The sequence below is a fragment of the Littorina saxatilis genome, linkage group LG10 (assembly GCF_037325665.1).
Source record: "Littorina saxatilis isolate snail1 linkage group LG10, US_GU_Lsax_2.0, whole genome shotgun sequence".
In the NCBI taxonomy this organism is placed as follows: Eukaryota; Metazoa; Mollusca; class Gastropoda; order Littorinimorpha; family Littorinidae; genus Littorina; species Littorina saxatilis.
The window spans coordinates 9,148,906-9,176,501 of record NC_090254.1 but is presented as its reverse complement, the minus strand read 5'-3'; the positions used below and the strand labels follow the sequence as shown (position 1 = coordinate 9,176,501).

The following is a 27,596-nucleotide window of genomic DNA, read 5'->3' as shown; positions in this document are numbered from 1 at the left end:
AGGACTTCGGTATTGCATTTCAGCTTGGTGGCTTAAAAATTAATTAATGACTTTGGTCATTAAAAATCTGAAAATTGTAATAATTTTTTTTTTATACATATATATATATAACGATCCAAATTTACGTTCATCTTATTCTACATCATCTCCTGATTCCAAAAACATATAAATATGTTATATTTGGATTAAAAACAAGCTCTGAAAATTAAAAATATAAAAATTATGATCAAAATTAAATTTCCGAAATCGATTTAAAAACAATTTCATCTTATTCCTTGTCGGTTCCTGATTCCAAAAACATATAGATATGATATGTTTGGATTAAAAACACGCTCAGAAAATTAAAACGAAGAGAGGTACATGTACAGAAAAGCGTGCTATGCAGCACAGCGAAACCACATTCATATTCTTGCCCTCCAAACCATTTCTGCGTATCACGTGACACCGCTCCGAAGTACGCAAAAGGGAGACCTCCATTGAGCATTCAGTATTTACGTCAGTTGTATGGTTACCTGAGAAAATTGAAAGCGGACAAACACTCAAGTCCTTAATGGCTCAAAACCGTAGGACTTTTAATATTAATTTTAACCTGAGAAAAACCTGCACTGACTGAGCCTCTTCCTATAATCAAAATGACAAGACTATGTGACTCTCTCTCTCTCTCTCTCTCTCCCTCCCCCCCCCCCCTCCCCCCCTCTCTCTCTCTCTCTCTTATGCCCACTGCCACCCCACCGCCGTCTTCAAAACTCCTCATATCTGGCAGAGGTCCTAAAAGTAAAATATTTAACTGGTTCCGGAAATAGAGTAAACAGGTGAAGGTCACAGATATTACTTCCGGTCGACCTATGGCCTGAGAGACAGGCGAAGTTTGTTATCACATTTTTGCTTCACTTTACACAGGTATGTGTGTGTAATTACTCATCCGTAACAGTATTTACAGCTGGTTAGCATTCATCATCCAGTCAATACTCACTTCAGCATCCATTTCAGCCGAGACAAGGGCAGAAAACGTTCTCTTCTGATTTGTTATGATGAATTTGAAGCAGAACACACCAGTGAAGTCTTTGGCTTATGTCAACATTTCGTTATAGTTTGCGGTTAACCCACTTTTTTCGCCTTTAGAAAAAATTAAACACACACACACACACACACACACACACACACACACACACACACACACACACACACACACATGCAGATACACTATGTCCATGTCTCTTTCTCTGTATCACAGTCACACTGCACATAGTGACATATACTGCAAAACATGTCATTCCAGATTTATCTCTGGAGAGGACAAGGACAGGGCACTCGGGAAAACACAACTGTAAAATAGAACATCATGATACTGTGATATGGATACTGAAATGATGATGTGAAAATGGCAATGGCAAATTATGTAACCGACAAGATGTAGAAATACAGGAGAAATGAATGCGTTAATTGGTTGCATGAGGAGGTATGAAGTTTATTGATTTATACTTTATCGTGGTCATCGACCGTTGAGTGTAAAACACAACAAATGACTCAGAAAATGTTTGCCAAAAGAAAAACAGGGATCAGTGGTAGATTAGAATATATATAATATATATATGATACCACTTTTTTTTCCAATTAGATTGAATTTCATTTTTCATAATCATACGATTCACAGGGCTAATTTATTATCTTGCATTATATAATTGTCATCGATTGTTGTTATGTTGAGCCCCATGCAAACTATGCGTAGCTGATACAGGTCTCTGCTAGAATTGCTTTTCTCAAGACTCATTAGGAAGTACGGCACAGACAAATGTTTGAAGGGCATGGATTACTGAAAGTGAAACAAACAAAAAACAAAACAAAAATGTAAATTATTATATTATACATGTATGTGCTGTATTGTGTTATTTCGAAGGTAATTACTTCAGACAGTCAACTCAAGTGTCTGCCTCCTGACTGGTAACCATGGCGAGGAACCTTGTGGATGGAGAGTGCGGGGGTGCCAACTCTCTGATGAAACTCACCTCACACTTCACACAAGACAAAGCCTTTAGACAGGTACACAGATTCAATGTTTCTGGAGCTGAGTGAAGTATTGATATTACACAGTATTTTATTGCTGCGGCAGAAGTGAACAAATCAATGAATAAATACATAAACAAATATCTTTAATAAGAAAGATCTATTTTCTTAGTCATCTTAATTGGGGAATATTCACTATGATCAATTCCTGAGAGTCTCCTTGTTTGTGAACACTTTTTTTTCAATTCTCCATCCGCCACCACAGGCATTTAACATTAAGATTATAGTAATATGAATGGTAGAGTTCTTTATTCATCACTGCAATCTGTTATCATGTAATGATGCAGGGTTTCATTTACAAGTGCGCCCTGCGCCATTGGCGCATTAAATCTGAAAATGTCCCATCACAATTCCCTTCAATTCAGTGCGTCAAAGGGCGCATTGAGATTACGTACCACTGCACCACCAAATGTACACTTTACATGGGGTTACAAACACACACGGATAATACGATACAGGGGCTAATTTGGCACAATATATATTGCACCATTTTGCATCATTGGTGAAAAACGCATACAGGCCTCTTTGGCGTTTCTTGCCTTCGACTATGTCCCATCGGAATTTGGTTGAGGGGGACAAATGTCCCATCGCCTTTTTCTCCCAGGTTAAACCCTGATGATGTATGCTCAATTTTATCCAGGCATGAATTTGCTGTTTTAGCTGCTCAGTGAGTGCCACTGCCACAAGCTTAAATTCGAACAATATTTATTATGAATATCACATCACTTGAAATGAAAAGTTGTTTGTGGTTTTGTGCAGTAATTTATTGAACGTGATTTGTTTTTTCTAATAGGAAGCTCTTGGTCCAGGGTTCAGACCACATCCTCACGCTCAGGTATGTTGTATGTTATTGATAGCTTTTTGGGAATTTGTGTGCAGATGATTGATTGTTTTAACTGCTTGCTCCTTCAGCATCATAATTGTTTACAAGCAGGCTGCGTAAAATTTCCATTTCAATAGACAATAAAGTGTTGTTATTGTTATTATTGTTATCATGTGACCTCTTCCTAATAGTTGTCCTAAAATACAAAGATGCAAAATATAAGAAAATAAATTTGTAAAACAATGAAACAATTACTCCTAAATTTCTCTTGATCCCTTGCCGACCCACCCTCCCCCTCCAACCGCTTTTTTTTCTCAACACATTTAAACAATTGAGTCTGAATGTATGCATGAGCGCATGTGAGAAAATCTGTGTCAAGTATAAGAACAAAAAACTCGATCTGTGACAAAAGTAATAACACTAACAGAAATATGAGTGTGACGCCTTGAAGACCTTCTATTAGGTTTAGGCGCTAATACAGTGTGAGTGTTTTTTTCCTTTTACTCTGTTTCAACTTTGTTTTCACCCACAGTTATCTCATTGTTTAGGCTTTTATTCTTTGTAAAATGAACATCATTTATATTCTTTTCATTTCGCAAAAGTGTTGAATTTTTTCGTACCAAACTATCTTTGTTGATGGCACGTACAGGTTGGACATCCTGGTGCCTTGGCAACGCCTGATGAGGTACAGTATGTCTAATTCATTTGTCTATATGTTGGAAATGAAAGTTCTGTGTTGTTGTCATCTTGTGATATCGTTTTACTTCATTATTTCAAAACACAATTAAGATGTTCATGCAGGTATCATGGACATGGTGATGTGAACAGTAACACTGTGTCAGGGTTTAACCTGGGAGAAAAAGGCAATGGGACATGTGTCCCCCTCAACCAAATTCCGATGGGACATAGTCTAAGGCAAGAAGCCCCAAAGAGGCCTGTACGCGTTTTGACTAAAGATGCAAAATGGTGCAATATGGTGCTATCTGAGAATTTGCCGCTATATCGTGTTATCTGTGTGTGTGTGTGCGTGCGTGTGTGTGTGTGTGTGTGTGTGTGTGTGTGTGTGTGTGTGTGTGTGTGTGTGTGTGTGTGTGTGTGTGTGTGTGTGTGTGTGTGTGTGATCCGATGTAAAGTGTACATTTGGTGGTGCAGTGGTATGTAATCTCAATGCGCCCTTTGACGCACTGAAGGGAATTGTGATGGGACATTTTCAGATTTAATGCGCCAATGGCGCAGGGCACACTAGTAAATGAAACCCTGCTGTGTGGCTTGATTGTGATTTCCCTGAAAAAGTTGCAATGATGGCGCAAGAAATGCACTATTTGAATGACGTTAAAATGTCAGTTTTATTATGTGCAGCTGGTTGGCGAGTTTCTGTCAGGACAGAGCACAGTGATGGCTCCACAAACATTCCACATGAGCAGTCTGCTTCAGGAGATGAGAGAGATAGAAGAAGCAGAAATTGCACATGCTCCGCAGAGAGGTTTGGGCTTGTTTGTGTGTTGGTGTTGTCATTGTGTGTGTGTGTGTGTGTGTGTGTGTGTGTGTGTGTGTGTGTGTGTGTGTGTGTGTGTGTGTGAGTTGTTGTCGTTGTTTGGTTATGTCTGTGTGCATTGGTTTGCTCATTCATTTCTTTGTTTGTTCAATTGGTTGGGTTGTTTATGATGCTTTAAAAAAAAAAAGTTATGTCATATGTCCTACTTTCCATGGTCTCTATCACAATTTATTGGCTCTCAATCCATTATTCATCTCTCTTTGCTTCCCATCCTAAAAAAAAAAAAAAATTAAATGCACAGATATACCAACATTCAATAAATCATATTAAATGTTCAGTTATATCTTGTCTTTGCATTTCTGATTTTTATTTTTATATCTTTGGACAATGACACAGCTTTCTTTTCATCCAATCAGGGCCAGCCATTGTGGAACTTGCAGCAGACGGTGGCTGGGCAGATGAATTCTTGGCGGCAGAGAACAGCGTTCCCAATGACGCAGCATGGGCGGCTGAGTTTGGTGCTGGCAGGCCCACAGTTGCTCCTCATGATGTCAAATGGGCGGCAGAATATCTTGACCATGCAGAAAACGCTGACCATCATGTCTGGTAAGAGCTGAATCTTCTTCTTCTTCTTTTTACATTTAGTCAAGTTTTGACTAAATGTTTTAACATAGAGGGGGAATCGAGACGAGGGTCGTGGTGTATGTGTGTATGTGTGTGTGTGTGTGTGTGTGTGTAGAGCGATTCAGAGTAAACTACTGGACAGATCTTTATGAAATTTGACATGAGAGTTCCTGGGTATGATATTCCCAAGATGTTGTTTTCATTTTTTCGATAAATGTCTTTGATGACGTCATATCCGGCTTTTTGTAAAAGTTGAGGCGGCACTGTCACACCCTCATTTTTCAATCAAATTGATTGAAATTTTTGTAAAGCAATCTTCGACGAAGGCCGGACTTTGGTATTGCATTTCAGCTTGGTGGCTAAAAAATTAATTCAAGACTTTGGTCATTAAAAATCTGTACATTGTAATTAAATTAATTTTTTTATAAAACGATCTAAAATTACGTTCATCTTATTCTTCATCATTTTTTGATTCTAAAAACATATAAATATGTTATATTTGGATTAAAAACAAGCTCTAAAAATTAAAAATATAAAAATTATGATCAAAATTAAATTTCCGAAATCGATTTAAAAACAATTTCATCTTATTCCTTGTCGGTTCCTGATTCCAAAAACATATAGATATGATATGTTTGGATTAAAAACACGCTCAGAAAGTTATAACAAAGAGAGGTACAGAAAAGCGTGCTATGCAGCACAGCAAAACCACTTACCACGCTAAACGTTTTGCACGAGCGGCGGACTACGGTCATTGTGAAAAAATGCAGTGCGTTCAGTTTCATTCTGTGAGTTCCACAGCTTGACTAAATGTAGTAATTTCGCCTTACGCGACTTTTTCTTCTTCTTCTTCTTGGTTCATGAGAATCTTAAACACATGAGACAGAGCGCTATTTAGAGGTCAAACGGGGCGGGGATGTAGCTCAGTCGGTAGCGCGCTGGATTTGTATCCAGTTGGCCGCTGTCAGCGTGAATTCGTCCCCACGTTTGGCGAGAGATTTATTTCTCAGAGTCAACTTTGTGTGCAGACTCTCCTCGATGTCCGAACACCCCCGTGTGTACACGCAAGCACAAGACCAAGTGCGCATGAAAAAGATCCTGTAATCCATGTCAGAGTTCGGTGGCTTATAGAAACACGAAAATACCCAGCATGCTTCCTCCGAAAGCAGCGTATGGCTGCCTAAATGGCGGGGTAAGAAACGGTCATACACGTAAAATTCCACTCGTGCAAAAAACACGAGTGTACGTGGGAGCTTCAGCCCATGGCCCACGAACGCAGAAGAAGAAGAGATCAAATAACCAAAGGGAAGTAAGCGCTCTAAATGCATACGACATGTGTAATGGAGTAAGCGAGAGTACTACAGAGCATTTATTTAGAGAGTTATACAGACAATGACAATACGAGGGTAAACAGGTGCTTTTTTACATCCAGCCTTCGCCCATGGGAGGGTTTAATTTAATGATAATACGTTTTAAAAATGTTACAATATCAATTAAAGAAGTCATAAAAAACAAACAACGAACAAACGAACGATTAAAAGAATAAACAAACAAACAAAAATATACATACAAACGGAGAGTTATTTAGAGCGCTTACGTCCCTTTGGTTCTTCGTTCATGGCCTAAAACTGCCACATTCACTCATCTTTTTGCACAAGAGGGTTTTTATGTGTATGACAGTTTTTACCCCGCCACACAGGCAGCTTATGTGGGCCTGCATGGGAAAACCAGGCTAAATGGGAAAAATTTTACTTTTAGAAATGATATGAAACTTCAGACTTTGACAAATGTTTTACAAAAAACAGAATTGATCTAACTGTAATAGTTTTTTCACAGTGCTGTTTTGAAATACACAGGTGAAATCCTTTTGGGATGATGAAGTTGGATGATCAATAAAGCGATTTAGCAGTAAATCTGAAGATTCATCATTTTATCCCTTCTGTCCTGACCTATTTCCATTGTAGCCGATTATAGCTCGCTGCGTCTTTAGCCGGGTTTTCCCATGCAGGCTCACTAATGCCGATTTCAGGGGAAGAGCTGAATCAAAGTTGCACTGTCCGCCTCGAGAAGTCTTCCTGTTCATTAAAACTGGAGTACAGTGGAACCTTTTCCAGCGACCACCTCTCATTAGCGACAACCTGCTAATTAGGACCACTGCACAGAATCCCTGACAACTTTTTGTTCTGTATAATTCACCTTTCCATATCAACCACCTGTCTTCTTCTTCTTTTTCTTCTTCTGCGTTCGTGGGCTGAAACTCCCACGTACACTCGTTTTTTTGTTTTGCACGAGTGGAATTTTACGTGTATGACCGTTTTTTAGCCCGCCATTTTGGCAGCCATACGCCGTTTTCGGAGGAAGCATGCTAGGTATTTTTGTGTTTCTATAACCCACCGAACTCTGACATGGATTACAGGATCTTTTTCGTGCGCACTTGGTCTTGTGCTTGCGTGTACACACGGGGGGTGTTCGGACACCGAGGAGAGTCTGCACACAAAGTTGACTGAGAAATAAATCTCTCGCCGAACGTGGAGACGAACTCACGCTGACAGCGGCCAACTGGATACAAATCCAGCGCGCTACCGACTGAGCTACATCCCCGCCCTGACTGAGCTACATCCCCGCCCTGACTGAGCTACATCCCCGCCCTTACTGACCTACATCCCCGCCCTGACTGACCTACATCCCCGCCCTGACTGACCTACATCCCCGCCCTGACTGAGCTACATCCCCGCCCTGACTGAACTACAGTGAAAACTGTCAAATACGGTCACTGGACTTAGCGGACACTCGCAGAATACGGACAGTCAGTCTCGGCACGGACTGCTTTACACTGTAAAACACCTGTACGTTACGGCCACCTCGGCATTACGGACGCGGACACGTATTTTGGGTCCATAATAAGTCATATACCTGCTAAATACGGACATCCACAGCAAGCTGGGAAGTTCGATCGACGAAGAAGACGATAAATCGATCAGTTGATATTATTGGTGAGTGTTTTAAGTCGACGCATTTGATTGGCTGCTAGAGTTCCAAGGCAGCCAATCCAACGCGTGGAACGTGTTCGGCGGAACGGAAGTGAAAGTGTATGAGTGAATGTATCTTCTCTTCGAAAGAGTGATTCGTGTTTAACAAGATGGCAGCAAGAAATTCAAATTCAAGAAAAGGAAGAAATGCGCTGACTTTAGAACAAAGGATAAATGTTGTCAAACAACTGGAAAGTGGGAAATCATGCCGAACGATTGCACAAGAGCTTGGGTGTGGGAGAACTCAGATTTCGAAAATCAGCGTCGATCGGGAAAAAATAATGAAGTTGTGGGAATCGGGAGACGGACGTGCTGACCAGAAATGGGTTTCGAAGAAGACAACCGAATACGAAGAGCTAAATGACGCCGTGTTCGAGTGGTTTTCAACCAAACGTGCGAATCACATTGCCATCAATGGTCCACTCAGACAACGCTGGACAAATTCTTTCAAAAGCTGATGAGTGCAGAATGAAGTGAATGTGAATGTGTTGTATGAATGAGATCCAGTAACTTTTTAACAATTTAAATTTATACAGTTGATATGATAAAAAGCTTTTAAACTTGTTTTACAACAGTCAATATTAAATGTTTCTCTATTTAATCTAAACAGCTTCTGTTTTTTTTATAAATGTACATGTACATGTGCAGTACTCTCTCTCTCTCTCTCTCAACTTGACTTTGTCGCGTTTACTTGCACCTGTGTAATAAGGACACCTGCAGAATAAGGACACTTTTGTCTGGTCCCAAGGGTGTCCTTATTTGACAGGTTTTACTGTACATCCCCGCCCTGACTGAGCTACATCCCCGCCCTGACTGAGCTACATCCCCGCCCTGACTGAGCTACATCCCCGCCCTGACTGAGCTACATCCCCGCCCTGACTGAGCTACATCCCACGCCCTGACTGAGCTACATCCCCGCCCTGACTGAGCTACATCCCCGCCCTGACTGAGCTACATCCCCGCCCTGACTGAGCTACATCCCCGCCCTGACTGAGCTACATCCCCGCCCTGACTGAGCTACATCCCCGCCCTGACTGAGCTACATCCCCGCCCACCACCTGTCTATAAAGACAAGTTTTGGTCAATCCCTTGGGGTGTTGTTATTGACAGGTTTGACTGTATCAATGGACAGAGTAAGGATTATGACTTTTAGTAGAAAAACTGATGATTTGGGAGGTTGTTTGAATTTCATGCCCCTGCTTTTGCACTTTTCAATGGGCTGAGATGTTTTGCCAGTTATCAGACCATCATCATTGAAATTAGTGTGCATTGGGCAGCATTTCTGTTGAGTCTTAATGAACTCTGTAAGATTTCATTCAATTCAATTCAATTATATACAACTTTATTATCTTAATGTGAGACAAACAGAAATTTTTCTTGAGACATTTCTGTTTTCAGGACTGCTGAAATTGATAAAGCAGATGTTGTCAAATTCAAATTAATGTGTATTGGGCAGTATTTATGTTGATTCTTGACCTCTGTATCCAGATTTCATGTGGTATTTCCTGTTTCCAGGACTGCCGAATTCGACAAGCAGATGTTGTCCGACACAGAGTGGGCCAAGGAGTTTGATGAAAAGACGTCCAACAGAGAGCTGGAGGCCACCGCTAGAGAACTTCTTGGAACTGTCACTGACCCCAAGATAAACAATTCTGAGGTATAAATGGGATTATAACAGATAGGTGTGTGGGGGGAGGGTGATGTGTGTGCGTGCGTGTGTGTGTGTGTGTGTGTGTGTGTGTGTGTGTGTGTGTGTGTGTGTGTGTGTGTCACACTGTGTGTATCACAGTGTGTTTGTCACAGTGTGTCAAAGAAAAAGATAAGGGGACAGAGATGGTTAGGGATGTTTTTTGTTTGTGTGTATGTCAGTCTGAACGTATGCCTGAGTGCATGTGTGAGTGCGAGTGTAAGTTTCACAGACTTGAATATAAACAAGAAAAAGTTGTATGTATCTGCGTGCATGATCCCAGGCAACCTAGTATGCAAACACTGTGTCAACATAAGTCAGAAATTGCATTAATGTATTTATGTATCTAAGGATACTAACTCACTCAGTACTATACAAAGATCACAGCTGACGATCACCAGTGTGTTATGCATTGTTCCAGTTCATGAAATTTGTGAAGAAGATCGGGGACGGAGAGATTAAGATAGAAGATAACCAGGTTGTGGACAAGACAACGGACGAACGTGCGGAAGACTGGGTGTCAGATTTCAGAACAGCTGAGGTAATTATCCTATTGAAATATTAGATTGGTTTCAGCACGCATCTTCAGGAATTGCAGTATGACTCGCTTGATAGCAAGGACCATACACGTAAAAGACCACACATGCCTACAAGTGTACATGGGAATTGCAGACCACCAATATATAAAAAGAAGAAGATTGGCTTTAGTTATCACATATGGAATGTTTTGAGGCTATATTTCAAACAGCTGCATATGCAGGAAATTGCAGGTCTACCATATTTTGTTTAGGACGGCTGTGAATCGTGTGTGAATACATGATGTGTGCACCCACCCACACACCCCACACACATTTACTTACACACTCATTATCCATAGTCTAGTTATTTTTTTATTCTCCGTTTTTCTATCTTTCATTTTTTCTTTCATTTTTTCTTTCTTTTTCCTTTTCTACTTCAATCTTACTGAAGAACTGATGATTGATTGAGTGATTAATTGGTTGGTTGGTTGGTTGAATGATTGATTGATTGATTATTTCAGGGGGCCAGGTCCCTGACAGACAGGTGGGCGGAGGAGTTCTCTGAGTTTGCTGGCAACCAGTCGGACACTGATTTCTGGAACAAACTGCAGGAACACTGGCAGGACGTTGACAGGTGCTAATGCTTGATTGTGTGTGTGTGTGTGTGTGTGTGTGTGTGTGTGTGTGTGTGTGTGTGTGTGTGTGTGTGTGTGTGTGTGTGTGTGTGTGTGTGTGTGTGTGTGTGTATGTGAGCGGGAGACTTAGAGAGAATTTGTGTTTGTGTGTGTTTGCGTATGAATGTGCGTGTGTGAAAGAGAGAGGGAGTGTGTGTGTTTGTGTGTGTGTGAGAGAATTGAATTAAATTGAATTGAACTTTATTCAACAAGGATTAAGATTTAAGGCTACGCCTTTTCTTACAATCTGTCCTTGGGACGCACAGACACACAATGATAAAATTGAAAAATTAAAAATTAAAAAGTTAAAAAGTTTACCAACAAAAGAAGGTCAGAAAACTTCAGCACGTGGTGATAAAGATGACGATGATGATGATGATGATGATGATGATGATGATGATGATGATGATGATGATGATGAAGATGAGGCATGAAGAGCATACATATGCGGTTATTCATAAAATAAGATGCATACTATGCAAGTAATTATAAGTACAAGCTGGTAGCAATCGAACATGTACCAATAGTACAAAAAAAATATGTTCAGAATATACAATGCACAGCATATCTTTGGCGTAATACTAAGTGTGGTAAATCAAAACGTGTTAAACTACTCAGACATTAAGTGTTTTTGGACACATTTTTTAAAACTTTTTTAATGACTTTAAGTGCTTAAAGGATGATGGAAGTGAATTCCAAACTGATGTACCCGAAAAAGCAAGACTGGTCTTATAAAGGTCAATTCGTGGAATCAGTGGGATCAAGTTGACCGACCCATATCTGTCGGTAGCTTTATTAAATAATGATGTAATGTAAATCGGCACTTTACCGTAATACAATTTATGCATGAAAATGGCTTTGTTTAACTTGAGATGCTTTTCCAGTGGAAGAAAGTTAAGCATTTTTAATTTCATATCTGTTGGGGCATTATCCTTTACGATGAGTTTAGCCGAGCGACGATAGAGAGAGTTTAACTTTTTCAAGTGGACATCACTGCTGCCATCCCAGAGCATCGAAACATAATTGATGTGAGGCATTACATGAGCATGGTGGAACATTTCCAGAGTCCTTCTGTCCGTAAATTGCTTTAACTTGGATAGGAGAAAAACGTTCTTGGCTACTTTCTTGCAAATATGCTGTAATTGTGCTTACCACTTGAATTTGGGGGTGGGGGGGTGAGGGAGACAGCGGGAGGAGGAGTGGGGGTAATGGGGCCCTCGTCTTTCATGTCAGACCCGAAAGAAAGGGGGGTGGTGCACAATGATCTTGAGAGAGCCGAACCATTGTTGTCCTCGTTGAACGTATCAATAAGATCCCCTATGATGTCACATTCTTCACTCCATCTTGAGCATCCTCGGCCCTGACACAGAAGCGTGCCGGCAGGAGCAATAGGAAAGTAAAGAGTAATTGTTAAGAGCTTCTTTTTGTTTACATTGAAACGGACAACAGTTTTTGCCAGTTCCTGTGGGGCGACAATTGGTGACTCGAAGGACGGGACATAGTCAAGTTCAATAGCTGTGTTGTCCTTGTCAAAATCCTGACATGATAATGTAAACAAATCTCCTTGGAGTGCAGTATAGCGCAGAAGGAGAGCGCTTCTCCACACCAAAATCTCGTTTACTCCGCAGAAAAAAATTTTTGGTTAGCGTCCAAAGTTGGGAGGAGCCTGGCTGATCGCTTCGTACATACGGAGGACGCCATGATTACACACACGCAGCACACTATAGTAACACACACATTGTACAGCACACTATAGTAACACACACATTGTACAGCACACTATAGTAACACACACATTGTACAGCACACTATAGTAACACACACACATTGTACAGCACACTATAGTAACACACACATTGTACAGCACACTATAGTAACACACACATTGTACAGCACACTATAGTAACACACACATTGTACAGCACACTATAGTAACACACACATTGTACAGCACACTATAGTAACACACACATTGTACAGCACACTATAGTAACACACACATTGTACAGCACACTATAGTAACACACACATTGTACAGCACACTATAGTAACACACACATTGTACAGCACACTATAGTAACACACACATTGTACAGCACACTATAGTAACACACACATTGTACAGCACACTATAGTAACACACACATTGTACAGCACACTATAGTAACACACACATTGTACAGCACACTATAGTAACACACACATTGTACAGCACACTATAGTAACACACACATTGTACAGCACACTATAGTAACACACACATTGTACAGCACACTATAGTAACACACACATTGTACAGCACACTATAGTAACACACACATTGTACAGCACACTATAGTAACACACACATTGTACAGCACACTATAGTAACACACACATTGTACAGCACACTATAGTAACACACACATTGTACAGCACACTATAGTAACACACACATTGTACAGCACACTATAGTAACACACACATTGTACAGCACACTATAGTAACACACACATTGTACAGCACACTATAGTAACACACACATTGTACAGCACACTATAGTAACACACACATTGTACAGCACACTATAGTAACACACACATTGTACAGCACACTATAGTAACACACACATTGTACAGCACACTATAGTAACACACACATTGTACTGCACACTATAGTAACACACACATTGTACAGCACACTATAGTAACACACACATTGTACAGCACACTATAGTAACACACACATTGTACAGCACACTATAGTAACACACACATTGTACTGCACATTTTCACACTCGCCGGGGCAGGCACAGAACTTCACACATGTTGCATCATGACGGCTGGGCAGCGGATGGTTCCCGCAGAAGGGATTACACCATCCTTGTAATGTTACCACATATTGTCAGTCCAGCGGGCGTCAGTCCACAATCTTCACTGACTTGGAACAAAGGAAAAATATTTGCACCACTGTTTTACATCGAAGAAAGCAACATTTTGCCAAACACTTTTCACAGACAGGTACTACCCATCTTTAGGCGCCCGCACAACAAAATTCATAATATTGGAGAAAGTATACACGTCGCTAGAATCCTTCTAATGTGGAGCCGTATAGACACGTCTTATCCGGTCTACACACACTTCGAGTTCGAGAGAGAAAGAGAGAGAGAGAGAGAGAGAGAGCGAGCGTGGTTTTGGGCGATAGAGTAGAGAAAAAATGTGTGTGAATTCATAATTGCATGGGAGGAGGGGAGGGGGTATTTGGATGTAGATGAGAGAGGGCGTGAATGTGTGTACCGTACTTTCCGGGTTACAAGGCGCTACAGCGCACCCCCTTCTTTTTAAACAAAATTGTAATCCAGTCACCCATTGGGCGCAGGGGGCCGATAGGGCGCACCAAAATTAAAAAAGTATACCGGTAACAAACGGTCGAAGAATGAAAATAAGCCGCACATCAAAGGAAGAATACAGAGTGGAAATATGTGTGCTCTGTGTGTGCGGCGAGATCAAAGGCAGGTCCATTGTGATAGCTGGGTTGCCTTGTTTAGACACTGACCTTCTTCCCAGGGGTCAATGACCCAGTTTTTGCTATGAGAGGTATTTCCCCTGTCATAGATCTGAGAGAGGAAACACTTCCTGCACCGGGGTCAGTGACCGAGTTTAACCTATGGGGCGGTCTCTTTGATGTCTTGAGAGGAAACTTGGCCAGGGTAGTACTTAGTAGCTGAAACATGCATTATCACAAGTTGTTTGACTGGTACTCAGGCGGTCTCTTTGATTTTTTTCGTATTTCATACACGGATTAGGCGCTCCGTTATACAAGACGCAGGGGTCGAACTCGAGGGAAAAAGTCGCGCCTTGTGACCCGGAAAGTACGGTATGTGTGTGTACATGCTTGTTTGAATGTGTGAATGTGTTTATATTTTAACGTCATAGTCTGTATATTTGCCTCTGTCTCTTAGAGTTGAGCAATTTGCTCATGAGACAAAAATCATGGCCAGTATATTTTACATATGAACTGCATGAGTGTGACATCTGCAAATTAATGTTTCCAGCAACACACAAGGGCACCCCTGGCTGACAGAGTTTGAACAGACAGATGTGTATCAGGTTAGTATCATTTTGTTTTACAGAGCAGTGAAAGAATTTCAAGTAATAAACAGCCCTGGAAGTCCAACAAATAGTGTTCTCGTCATTGGCTAGTGATTCAGAAAATGTACCAGCCAGAGAGCAAACTTTACTAGCCAAACCAACAATTTGTTTCAGCAACTTTTCTCGCATTGGTAAGTTGATGAACATTTCTACTCGCCAGTTACATGTTTCTACTCGCCATAGCGAGTAAAAAACTCGTCACTTTCAGGCCCGATAAAACAGATTTTGTGTAAGAAGGGAGGAAGTCTTCTATTGGATGGGGAGGGGGGAGGGGGGAGGGCCTTAAAGGGGAGGGAGTACATCTCATTTTGGGAGAGAGGGGTCGGGGTCTTTTTTTTGTTTTTTTTGTTTTGTTTGCTTAACGCCCAGCCGACCACGAAGGGCCATATCAGGGCGGTGCTGCTTTGACATATAACGTGCGCCACACACAAGACAGAAGTCGCAGCACAGGCTTCATGTCTCACCCAGTCACATTATTCTGACACCGGACCAACCAGTCCTAGCACTAACCCCATAATACCAGACGCCAGGCGGAGCAGCCACTAGATTGCCAATTTTAAAGTCTTAAGTATGACCCGGCCGGGGTTCGAACCCACGACCTCCCGATCACGGGGCGGACGCCTTACCACTAGGCCAACCGTGCCGGTGGTCGGGGTCTTAATAGGGGGGTTCCACTGTAAGGCAACAAAAAAAAAGTTTTATGTTTCTGGTCACCCGACCCTACCTAGTTTTTTCCCGCCGACCCTAGACTTTTATTTTATTGCATTTGTAAAAAAAAATAAAATAAAATAAAAAAGCGTCAAAACGAAAGTAACAGACGGCAGACGACACAAGGGGGGTAACCCCGCATCCCTTTTGTCTCATTTGTTTTGTAATGTGTTGTCTTTCTCTTTGTATAGTAAGTCCAGTCTCTTTGCGTCACTGTATAGTTATTTTCTACCCTGACCAACAAAAAACAAAAAAACATTATTTTTTGTAGCCATGTTACCAGAAACATACAACTTTTGGGGGGGGGGCCTAATGGGAAATGACAAAGGAGAGTCGTGTAAGCATTTTCTTTTCTTGTTGTTTGAAGTTTTGGCTCATGTGACAGCTGCAACATATATGAATATGAAACCAAAGCTTGAACATTGCGGTTTTGAGCATACACTGTGACTTTACAATCTTTGAAGTATAGTGGAACCCCATTTCAAGACCTCAGAACAAGAGGCGAAGCCTTCAAGGCTCCCGTAAGAAATCGACAAACAGTAACACAAACTCAATCACTCCGTCACACATACACACACACAGTAAGCATAGACACGGTGCAAGAGTGGGAGACGCTAGATCTAGATCTGTCTGTCTGTAGCCTACTTACGGGGACACGACTGCCACTGAGATCGACACTGCCCTTTCGACAGCGCTTCCTCGCGCAGACACTGAAAACACGCTGTGCAGATCAACCTGTAGGAAATCTCCTTTGGTATCTTCTTTATCTATTTTTTCTGGAGCCGCTACGAAACCGAACAATGTGAAATCGTCTTCCCCGAATCGGCGAATGCAGCTCGGTTAGAACTGAGAAGTGAATCTATACCACAATCCTTCACGCGATCTGACCTAACCTTGACCCCTGACCTGGTCTACATACCACACACAACACAAACCAGTCACCTGTTTTTACCCCCCCAAAACCCACCACCACCCGTTTTCTTTGGATACACACTTTATCTACATACGTGCTGACGAAATGTTGATCATTGCTTCAATACTTTGAAGCTGTTGCTTGGATAATAACCCGGTAAAATTAGTATTTCGGTGTTCAGTCAAATGTTAAAGTTTCTATCACACACGCACGCACGCACGCGCAGACAGACAAAAGTTAGCATCGCATAGGCTACACTTCGTGAGCCAACAAGTGAGAAAATCAGATCTTAAACAGGGGGGAGTCTTAAAATAGGGGTAATTCACATTGTTTATAACAAATATGAGAAAACAGGGTCTTTAGGGAGGTAGTCTTTACACTTTCTACCCCACCTATGTTGATCAAGTTTAGCCGAGACCAGCTGTGCTGCAGCAGGTCACTCAGAATTGTAGTTACTGTGTAGTAACTGTGTATCAATACGCTGGAATGCAGGCGTTAGATGTACGGTGCAGGAAGCGACTGAAGCCAACAGTCTGAGCGGATATATCCGTACCTGGTCAGATAGAGCCATATGAGTGGGTACGAATATATCCGTACCTGGGAGACAATGAGTTAAATAGACAAACTCCAGAAATAACTCTTGTCGGGTTTGCGTTGGTTGTGAAAGTGAATACTCTTGCTAATTTAGCGAGGCAAGCTTTCCACACATGCTCCTCCTCAGACTCACACCTTTATCAATCAATCAATAGGAGGCTTATATCGCGCGTATTCCGTGGGTACAGTTCTAAGCGCAGGGATTTTTTTTTTTAATTGTTTTATTTTTATTTTATGAAATTCATATCGCGCACATATTCAAGGCGCAGGGATCTATTTATGCCGTGTGAGATGGATTTTTTTTACACAATACATCACGCATTCACATCGGCCAGCAGATCGCAGCCATTTCGGCGCAATTATCCTACTTTTCACGGCCTATTATTCCAAGTCACACGGGTATTTTGGTGGACATTTTTATCTATGCCTATACAATTTTGCCTGGAAAGACCCTTTTGTCCATCGTGGGATCTTTAACGTGCACACCCCAATGTAGTGTACACAAAGGGACCTCGGTTTTTCGTCTCATCCGAAAGACTAGCACTTGAACCCACCACCTAGGTCAGGAAAGGGGGGAGAAAATTGCTAACGCCCTGACCCAGGGTCGAACTCGCAACCTCTCGCTTCCGAGCGCAAGTGCGTTACCACTCGGCCACCCAGTCCTAGCTAGGGACTAGCCTATGATGTCAGGTGGGAAAGCTTGACTCAGTTAAAGCAAGAGTATTCACCCTTTCATAACCCATACAAACAGAATTATTTCCAAATTTAAGCTCTGGGGGCCTGAAACGTTGCTGCGGTGGACTGTGGACTTCGTCTTACAGACCAGATTGAAGGTATAGCATTGCTAGGAACCCAGAAGAAGAAAAGAATGGCTAAACAGAGTCTACTGGGGGTCGGGGAGGGTGTTGTCGGGTCCTAAAAGGACGGATCCTGACTGCTCCTCATAACAAATATGCATCCATTTTGTTTGGCAGAAATACAAGTTTGAGGAGGACAATCCACTGAAGGATCACCCTGCTGCATTTGAGGAGGGTCTGAAGTGTCTGGAGAAGGGTGACATCCCCAACGCTGTGTTGCTGTTTGAGGCTGCTGTGCAGCAAAGTCCTCAGCATGCAGAGGTACTGTATAGTGTTTTGTATATAAAAAGAGAATGATAGAATTGTTTATGCAGCACCAGTCCTGGATGTATTTTCATTAACCATCACAATTATTATCTTCTTCAGCTACATATTAATGGTGTAAAAGAAAACTACATCGGCATTGATGTTACTGTGATAGAACAACTTTCAGTTTGCCTAAAATCATTCTACACTAATTGCCATAAACAAATAAACACATACATTTAGCTGTAGAACTTTGTGATGCGGAAAGTTGTAGTCAAACCAAGTTTATTGCCAGAAAGGTAATTCATTCCCCTACCGTATGAAGTAGTGTTTATGCAGTGTACCGGAGACCTAGGACAGCCCCCAAAATCAAATTCACAAAAGCAAATTTGCAGACACTATAATACACAAAAAATCAAAATAAGCAAGAGTGACCCCGTTTTTTGATCTCAAATTGAAGAACAACTCATTTTCTACCCATACACATTTATTTGGTTCAGCTGTTGTTTTGCCATTTTGAAGAATACAGGTGTCAGCCTCGTCAGAAGCCGTAAAAGGCCTGTTTTGGTGTCATTTCTTGTGAGCTATGTGGGTAAAAACCCTGTTGTTTTGTAATGGCTCATTGTATTGCTTTTAAATTGGCAATAAATTAAATCACCAAAAGAATAGATGCCTTCACCAAAAGAATTGCTTAGTTAGCAAAAGATATTCCAACAAAAAATCGGATGTTTCCACCCACAAAATAGATGCTTCTAGCAAAAAACTGATTGATTCTACCAAAAAAAGAAATGAGACTTGCAACAGAATTCTCAACAAAAAACCGAATTATTTCAACAACAAAATAGCTACTGTCAGCAAAAAATATAAAGTTTAGTGTACAGTAGAACCCCTCTCTAGCGACCTTGAAAATGTTGACAAAAATCGGTCCTTATGGAGGGGGGTCCTTACAGAGGGAGGGGGCGGGGCCACAAAGAAAGTCACCTCAGATTTTCTTAAAAAAAGAAAACAGAGAAGTTTGAGTTGCTGACGACCGTTTCCTCAAGCAAACTGCTTCGATTTCATGTTTGACATTGTCGATGGTGTCCACCAGTTCTGGTGCATGTTTCAATGCAAAAAGAGTTAGTTTCTGAGCAAGCATTTCTTTACAGCAGTCCCTGCAATGATGAAGGCCCTCCGAGAAAGAGAGTGAAAAATCGGCCACCGTTCTCAGCATCGCGTATCTGTGTGTAACCTCTTTCATTGAAAAGATACTCTTGTTTCCCTGCAGCCTTGACCAGTGAGTTGGTTACCTAATCTGTGAACCCTTCAGTTGTGTTGCTTTGTCAAAAGTTAGACACAGTCAACTAGTTTTGCTCTGAGTGAACAGTGCAGCTGGCCTCAATTAGCCGGTGACACCTCTCTGGCCACAGCACCAAACAGTACATGGCTGGGGGGAGAGAGAGAGAGAGGGGGGGGGGGGTAGCTGGCTAAACTCAGTGGGGTGTCCGGTGTCACTGAAGTCAGCAGGAAGAGCATTGGAGAGAAATAGAGAGGTGTACTCTTCCAAACATCAGTTGTCAGCGCTTTGGGTAGTCAGTGAGGGAGAGTGAGAGCGGTTTGTGTACAGTCCGACTGAAGAGTGAAAAGTCACTGCCACAAGATCGGCATGCAGTCAATAAAGCCAGACAAGAAGAATGATTATGACATGCGGCTCTATCTGCTGGTTTTTTATTCAAACTGGTTTTCAACGCTTATTCTCACAAAGCATCTGCACACCTGCCTCTGCCTCTGTGCTGTGTTTGTGTGGCTGCTTTCGTATGATGTCAGTGCATGGTGAGTGCGTTCACTGCCTTGTCACCACTTCCCCACCTTTTTCAGAATGTTTTCTTGGAGTTGGATAATTCTTTGAATTTGCGATTTTCCAACATCAAGACTTTTTACAATCGCGATGGCAGTTTCTCCCTTTTTGTGTCTGTTCACAACATTCACTCGATTCTCGAGAGTTAAATATTTTCTTTTCTTTGTAGACGCCATGTCGATCTCCACTGCTCTTCTGTCCAAAGACTGTCTATTCTGACTGAATTGAACGGTGTGTGTTGGTCACGTGAGTTTGTTTTCTCGATGATTGGTTTGTGATGTTTACTCAGCCCACCCAACCATCACACCTCTCAGCGGTTAATTAGTGCCTTTGCTTACGCAAGACGGTTATAACTGGTTATAACCGGTTTGTCAGTGATGCGTTACGCTGACTGAGTCTTGGCTTTGTCTGACAAAGTCGTTACACAAGCTGTTAGGTCGGTCCTTAGACGTTAGAGCGGGGTGGTCGCTACACTGGTGACAACTATATAAGGAAACACATCGGTTAAAAAAAAAAGGGTCGTTGTGGCGGGGTAGTCCTTAGAGAGGGGGGTCGTTGTGAGGGGTTCTACAGCTTTGGGCGCCCGCGCTTTCGCTTCTGGCCGATTGGGATGGTCTTGGCCTGGGCAGGGGGGTTGGTCACCTCCAGACGAATCTCAATGCCCATGGAATGATGACACACGTAGCACATGAGGAACTCCGGACAGTTGCAGAAAAACTGATTTTTTTCGTTGATCGTAATCTTCCACTCCGACATGTGGCATACTCCTCGAAGTCAGCCCAGGACGATGATTCAACCTTTTCTTCGGTCTCTCGGATGGCAGTCTTGAGCTCTTTTTTCAGGGTTGAAGATCCCACGAAGATCGTGTTCCCAGTCTTCAGCGACTCAGCTGGTGACGTTGCCCACTGAAACGCTGTTGTCCACATTTTCAGTGTGCGATGTGGTGCTTCGGCAATCTCGGTGTGCTCTGCGGTTGCATTTGGTGCTCGTTCCATAGACCAGTTCTTTACAATGTCATTCTCAACAACTCCGAGAAATCTTGACATTTCCAGCCTCTCTCTCAAAGTGTTTCACTGTGTTGGAGAATGACTATCCATTTTTTTTGTTGAACTATATTTTCTTTTGCCTGAAGTAGTCAATTTTTTGCCTGATTATATTTTCTTTTGCCTGAGTATATTTTCTTTTGCCAGTTTATTTTATTTTTTGTTCAGACAGCAATTCTTTTGGCGGATCAAATTTTGTTTTGGTACTTTAATTCTTTGTCACTCAAGCCATCTTTTCTTTTGGTGAAAGCATCTATTTTTTTGGTAGAACCATCTCTTCTTTTGGTTCATTAAACGGGTGCCTTTTAAATTTGACATGAGTATTGATAACAAAATTGCCAAAAAGTGTGTAAAATATCATGGCTGGCTTTAAAATGCATGAACCGACTTTTGAGGGGTTGCACTGCTTCCGTAAATAGTAGGAGTTTAGAAATCTGCATGCAATTTTTTTCATGTTTTGATTACTCTACCTGAAACCTTTCTACTTTATGTGTTATTGGCGGTAAAACCCCTTGAATGACCATGAAATGCTGCCACGGAGGAGGTTGGTTGTGAATTACATCATGGTTCACTCATAATGTGTGTTTTTCAGGCTTGGCAGTATCTTGGAACATCCCAAGCGGAGAATGAACAAGAGCCAGCTGCTATTGCTGCTTTGAAAAAGTAAATTATATGCAATTTTTGGTTTTAGGATGAGAGTGTGTGTGTGTGTGTGTGTGTGTGTGTGTGTGTGTGTGTGTGTGTGTGTGTGTGTGTGTGTGTGTGTGTGTGTGTGTTTGAGGAGAAGCAGACAACTGTTTTATTCAAGAGTATTCCCATTCTTATAACTGAGCAATGAAGGACCAGGAGAATTAACTCTAAAAACAGGACGACATTTTAATCAAATATGATATTGATTTGCCTCACATGACATTTTTTCAGATTATCTTGTTGTTTTCCGATGCATAGAATTGACGCTGGACACTTTGAAGGCTTGCCACCAGACTGTCAAATTGATACAAAATTTTCGGGAATATGACAGCAAATATTTTGACTATACCTTGGCATTCCGTCTCCTTCCTTTTTATTTCCCTGTCATATGATTATACTTCTGTTTCCAGGTGCATAGAATTCATGCCAGACAATCTGAAGGCTTGGCAATGCCTGGCTGTGAGCTTTACCAACGAGTCTCTGGGATCACGAGCTTGCCATGCACTGAGGTCATGGCTACGAAATAACCCCAGATATGCGCATCTCTTATCAGCTGAAGAACTCGATAAACCCATAACTTCATCTTTCATGACTTCGTAAGTTACAGTTTGTTTGTGTATATTGGTGGACAAAGGTTCAGGGGGAAGGGGGAGGGTTGTGTCTAGGAGAGGGAAAGGAATGTGAAAGGAGTGTTGCTTGAAGCAATTGCTCCCAGCATCAGTATTGTAACGATGTAGACCTCTTAATACATATATAATAGATGTGCATAGGGGGTGCAGAGTGGGTAAATGGGTATTTTGTTTTTACACCCCCGGTATAGGGGTGTGTATAGGATTCGGTCGATGTGTTTGTTTGTTTGTTTGTGTGTTTGTGTTCGCATATAGATCTCAAGAATGAACGGACCGATCGTCACCAAACTTGGTGAACAGGTTCTATACATTCCTGAGACGGTCCTTACAAAAATTGGGACCAGTCAAACACACGGTTAGGGAGTTATTGGTGGATTAAGATTCTACAAGGACTTATAGAGGGACATATTAATGGTCAAAGGGAAATAACCTTCTCAGTTGGTGGCAGTGAGAATGGTAAGGACGGGGGTGTTTTTCCTACCTCGGAGGAATTTCTTGTTTGGTTTGTGTGTGTGGGTGTGTATGTGTTAATTAAAATCAGTTGGCAGATGCATGTGTTCTTTCTTTAAAATTATTCCTTAAATGCAACCTTAAAACACATATTGCACACACACAAATAATTCCTGAATACTGAATATTCATGCACATTATCATAGTTTTCCAAACATTCATATGCCTTTTCACCCTAACTGCAGCAGTCACTTCACTGTCATTGCTGACTATGAATATGACTATTTTTGCCTTTGACGATCAGTTCAGAGTACGAGGAGGTGCGAGATCTATACCTACGTGCTGTTCAGGCTGCTGACCCGCATGATGCCGTGGATGCTGATGTGCAGGTCAGTGTTTAATGTTAGTCTGAGTTTTACAATGAAATACATAGAGAATATTTCATGGCTTGCTGTATCGTACCAGATTTACACAAGTTGCTTTTTTAAATATTGAACTACAAGCGAAAGCGAGCTTTTTAATATTTCAAAAAGCAACTCATGTAAATCTGGTACAACATAGCAAGCCATGTAGTATTCTGTTAACCCTACCTACTGTACTTACGTGTATTACAGTGACTTTGGCATCATAAGCAGCAGAAAAGCAGGTCACTGCCAGACTAGTTTGACACGACCTCATTTACATGATATACACATGTGTGGTTTGAACATATTGTTACCTCATGAGTGGTCTCTTTCACCTGTGCAGGATGAAATATAATAAGGCATAATATACAGTACAATATAGTACAAAACAATACAAAACAAAATCATACTGTCTGGGACCAAAGAAAGAAATGAGACAGCCCCTTTCTCCTTTCCCCTTACCCCTTTCCCCTTTCCCCTTTCTCCTTTCTCCTTCGATTCTTTCTTTCTGTATTGTCTGGTGGCAGGGATGTTGCTACAAATTCATACCTATAGGACAAATGTCCAGAGTTCTTCAGCATCAATAGGACATTTGACCGCTTTCAGAAAGTTTAATAGGACATTATGAATTTGCGCCAAACAGCTTATAACACATTCCATGGAATTGTTCAAAAAGTCATGCGCCCACACACACACACACCCACGCGCGCGCGCTGTAGAACACACACATAAAACAATTTAAGTCTTTACATAAATTTGGTTATGACCTGGTTCAGCTCAGACCTCCGTAAGACAATCGGAAAAGATAATTTGGTCGCTTTTCTGTAGAAAGTCAAACCTACGATAATTCAAGGGAGTTAAACCTCCCTACTTCCTTTTCCGTCTTGAACGCAGCGCGAGAAGACGTGTTTTTCGCGGACGTTGTTGCTGCATGCATGGAGTGGATGCAAGAACATCTGTCTGTCTGAAGCTGAAGTCTGGTCATAATATAGTAAATACATCAACACAGTGTGCGTATAATGTTGTATTTGTTTAGTTTCAAAGAAACCACAAAAAAGAAACCAACATGAACAACTTCAGACCTCTTACTTTGATTACAAACTGCATGATTTGGATAAAAGTTGAAAAACAAAATGATCGGTTTGATCTAATGCTGATCTTTTGCAGGCTTTAGTTTTTTTTTCAGCGGCATAATTCAGTGCTTTGTCTCGTATCGAAAACAAAAGCAGACGACAAATTTAGTCAGTTGGAGTTGTCTCCCGTACTCCTGTAGCATGCACTGATCTAAAAATAATCCACTATTTTTAGATCAGTGCGCTGCACCGAGACGGTTATACCCAAACGGCGCATACCGCAAACGGGAATTCCCGACAAAAGAAAAGATCCGCACGCGGCACTGGCAACTTCAGTGTCAGCTGAACACGAGAGCGTTCGGTCTTTTAGAAGATTTGTATCTTGAAATGAAAATTAACGAATATCGCGCTGTCCGAAGGAATGGAGTACATATCGGACAATGACCACGCTCAGGCTAAAACGATCGGACATCTGACCGACATGCGGCAATGTGAATCGGACATTTGGGGATTTTCATCGGTATATGTCCGATGTCCGACGCCTAACGACATCCCTGTGGTGGTCATTATTTGTCTGTGCAAAGGGAGGATGAAACAAGAAAGGAAAAAGACAAGGTTTTTATTGCAGAAAACCAGTGCAGAAATAATCCAACATATTTTGTACCTGTACTTTATTTCAGTGTAACCTGGGCGTTCTCTTCAACCTGAGCGGGGAGTACGACAAAGCTGTGGATTGTTTCCAGGCTGCCCTGCAAGTCAAACCCAAGGTTTGCCATTTCATTTTCATTTTCATTACACAAATGTGGGTCATTTTCTCCCAATGGCAAGCTAGCAGCAACTGAGTCGTGCTTAACCCAATTGCACTTGTTGCAGAATGACTGAGGTCTTTCACGTGCCACTGTGGTGACTTAATTGGTGGGACATGGATGACTTAATTGGTGGGACATGGATGACTTAATTGGTGGGACATGGATGACTTAATTGGTGGGACATGGATGACTTAATTGGTGGGACATGGATGACTTAATTGGTGGGACATGGATGACTTAATTGGTGGGACATGGATGACTTAATTGGTGGGACATGGATGACTTAATTGGTGGGACATGGATGACTTAATTGGTGGGACATGGATGACTTAATTGGCGGGACATGGATGACTTAATTGGTGGGACATGGAGTCTGCACATAAAGTTGACCCGTGTCAGTCCCATCCTGGATTCGAACCTGTGACCTAAGAGATCACAAGTCCAGTACTCTGCCAACTGAGCTACCGCCTCCAAAACAATTCAGAACCACTGCACATTAAAACAACCCCTTTTGGTGTGTTTGTGCAGCTGAAAAATATTGAGCAAGAAAAATGACAGACCCTGTCAGGAAAGAAAGGCATTAGAAATAATTACACATGTAATGTTTCTTTCAGGATGCTTTGTTGTGGAACAAGCTGGGAGCTACGCTGGCCAATGGAAACAGAAGCGAGGAAGCAGTAGAGGCTTACCACAATGCACTGCAATTCTCGCCAGGTTTTATTCGCTGTAGATACAACCTGGGCATTGCCTGCATTAACCTGGGGGCACACAAGTAAGTTTGGTCGATAGGGTGTGTTAAGGTCCGTCAGTCTCTGTATGTGTGTCTGTGTCTGTGTCTCTGTGTGTCTGTATGTGCTGGTTTTGGTTTATGTAAAAGTGTGTGTGTGTGTGTGTGTGTGTGTTTCAACTGTTTGCGTGCGTGCGTGTCTGTTAAGAACTTGTGTTGGTACATGTATTAACAGACGATTTCCTGTACATGATTCCTTGCTCTGTGTGTATGTGTGTCTGTGTCTGTGGGTGTCTATGTGTATATGCGCTGGTTTTGGCTTATTTAAAAGTGTTCATTTTTTCAGCCAGCTGTTTTGTTATGTACTTCGTGTCGAAAGATGGTAAGAGTGATAAGATCTGTGAGGTTCAGTGACTACGCTAGGTGTTTTCTAGGCCAGCCACTTGGTGGGCACAGCAACCTATCATGCAAAGGTTTGATATCGCAGCAATAGCTTTATTTTAATACTAAAACTGTCAAGAGATCCAAATCAGTAATACCAACCAGTAAACAATCACTTTTCTGGTATTTATACTCACCCAAACACACGCAGGCACTCACGCAGGCACGCACGCACGCACACACGCACGCACACACGCACACACACATGTGCACACACACACACACATTCACTCACGCATGCACTCATGCATGCACACACACACACACACACTGTGACACACACACACACACACACATACACACACACACACACACACACACACACACACACACACACACACACACACACACACACACACACACACACACAGCAGCAGCAAGGAATCATGTACAGGAAATTGTCTCATAATACCAACACTGTAGTTATTTACTCGCAATTGTCATCTGTTTGACAGAGAAGCGGTGGAGCATTTCCTAGCAGCCCTGAACATGCAGCAGAAAAGTCGTGGACCCTCGGGCACCCAAACACAGATGTCAGAAAACGTTTGGACAACCTTGAGAATGACCTTGTCCTTGATGGGTCGCCATGACCTCTACCCTCACTGCGATGCCAATGACATTGATGCCATTAGTTCAGAGTTCGGGATGGGTTCGTGACCCTACCAGTTCTATGGTGCGAGTGTTGTGACCTCTTGGAAAAAATCTGCTGTGATGAGTCCGGCTTTCTTGCCAGAGATGGATGACCTGGCCTCGGATAGTCCGGATGTGCGAAATGTGTTATGCTTAGATTCTGACTCTGCTGGTACTTCTGAGACAAAAGTATCGGAGAAATGTAATAATCAGACCTCAGTGGAATTTCATAATGGGGGTCAGTATTTATCGCAGTCATCCTGTTACCAGTTATCTTCAGATTCCACTAACTATACTTATTATCAGCCCTCTTCTATGCTCACCTCAAAAGCTTCAGTAAAATTGCCAAACGATCATCAATCGCCTTCAATGGAATCATTGTTTACTCAATCACCAGAATCATCGTCATCTCTTCTTCGTCCAACGTTAACACAGTTCCGCTCCAGCCTGTTGAGACAGTCTTCTAGCAGCTTGCAGTCTCAACAGAGTTATTGTCCGCAA

At 41.9% G+C, this 27,596-nt stretch overlaps 1 protein-coding gene and 1 long non-coding RNA gene across 3 annotated transcripts in view; one reads left to right on the top strand and one right to left on the bottom strand.

Annotated features, from left to right (window-relative positions):
* The window catches only part of LOC138978123 (uncharacterized), a 255,844-nt gene that overhangs the window by 188,700 nt on the left and 39,548 nt on the right, over nt 1-27,596 (bottom strand). The gene's annotated exons all lie outside the window — the stretch shown is intronic.
* Nucleotides 828-27,596, top strand: part of LOC138978110 (peroxisomal targeting signal 1 receptor-like) — a 26,982-nt gene continuing 213 nt past the window's right edge. Inside the window, exons 1-17 of one of the 2 annotated variants that reach the window (XM_070350745.1) lie at nt 828-900; nt 1,898-2,040; nt 2,858-2,899; nt 3,537-3,572; nt 4,247-4,370; nt 4,799-4,988; nt 9,551-9,692; nt 10,144-10,263; nt 10,762-10,874; nt 14,948-15,002; nt 18,234-18,377; nt 21,835-21,905; nt 22,343-22,528; nt 23,316-23,400; nt 25,169-25,255; nt 25,912-26,069; nt 26,921-27,596. The exon at nt 26,921-27,596 is cut by the window's right edge and continues 213 nt beyond it. In XM_070350745.1, the coding sequence (XP_070206846.1) occupies nt 1,948-2,040; nt 2,858-2,899; nt 3,537-3,572; nt 4,247-4,370; nt 4,799-4,988; nt 9,551-9,692; nt 10,144-10,263; nt 10,762-10,874; nt 14,948-15,002; nt 18,234-18,377; nt 21,835-21,905; nt 22,343-22,528; nt 23,316-23,400; nt 25,169-25,255; nt 25,912-26,069; nt 26,921-27,122 (1,848 nt within the window). In that variant the 5' untranslated portion in view covers nt 828-900; nt 1,898-1,947 and the 3' untranslated portion in view covers nt 27,123-27,596. The remainder of the gene's footprint in view (nt 901-1,897; nt 2,041-2,857; nt 2,900-3,536; nt 3,573-4,246; nt 4,371-4,798; nt 4,989-9,550; nt 9,693-10,143; nt 10,264-10,761; nt 10,875-14,947; nt 15,003-18,233; nt 18,378-21,834; nt 21,906-22,342; nt 22,529-23,315; nt 23,401-25,168; nt 25,256-25,911; nt 26,070-26,920) is intronic. The other variant, XM_070350746.1, reaches the window with a different exon arrangement.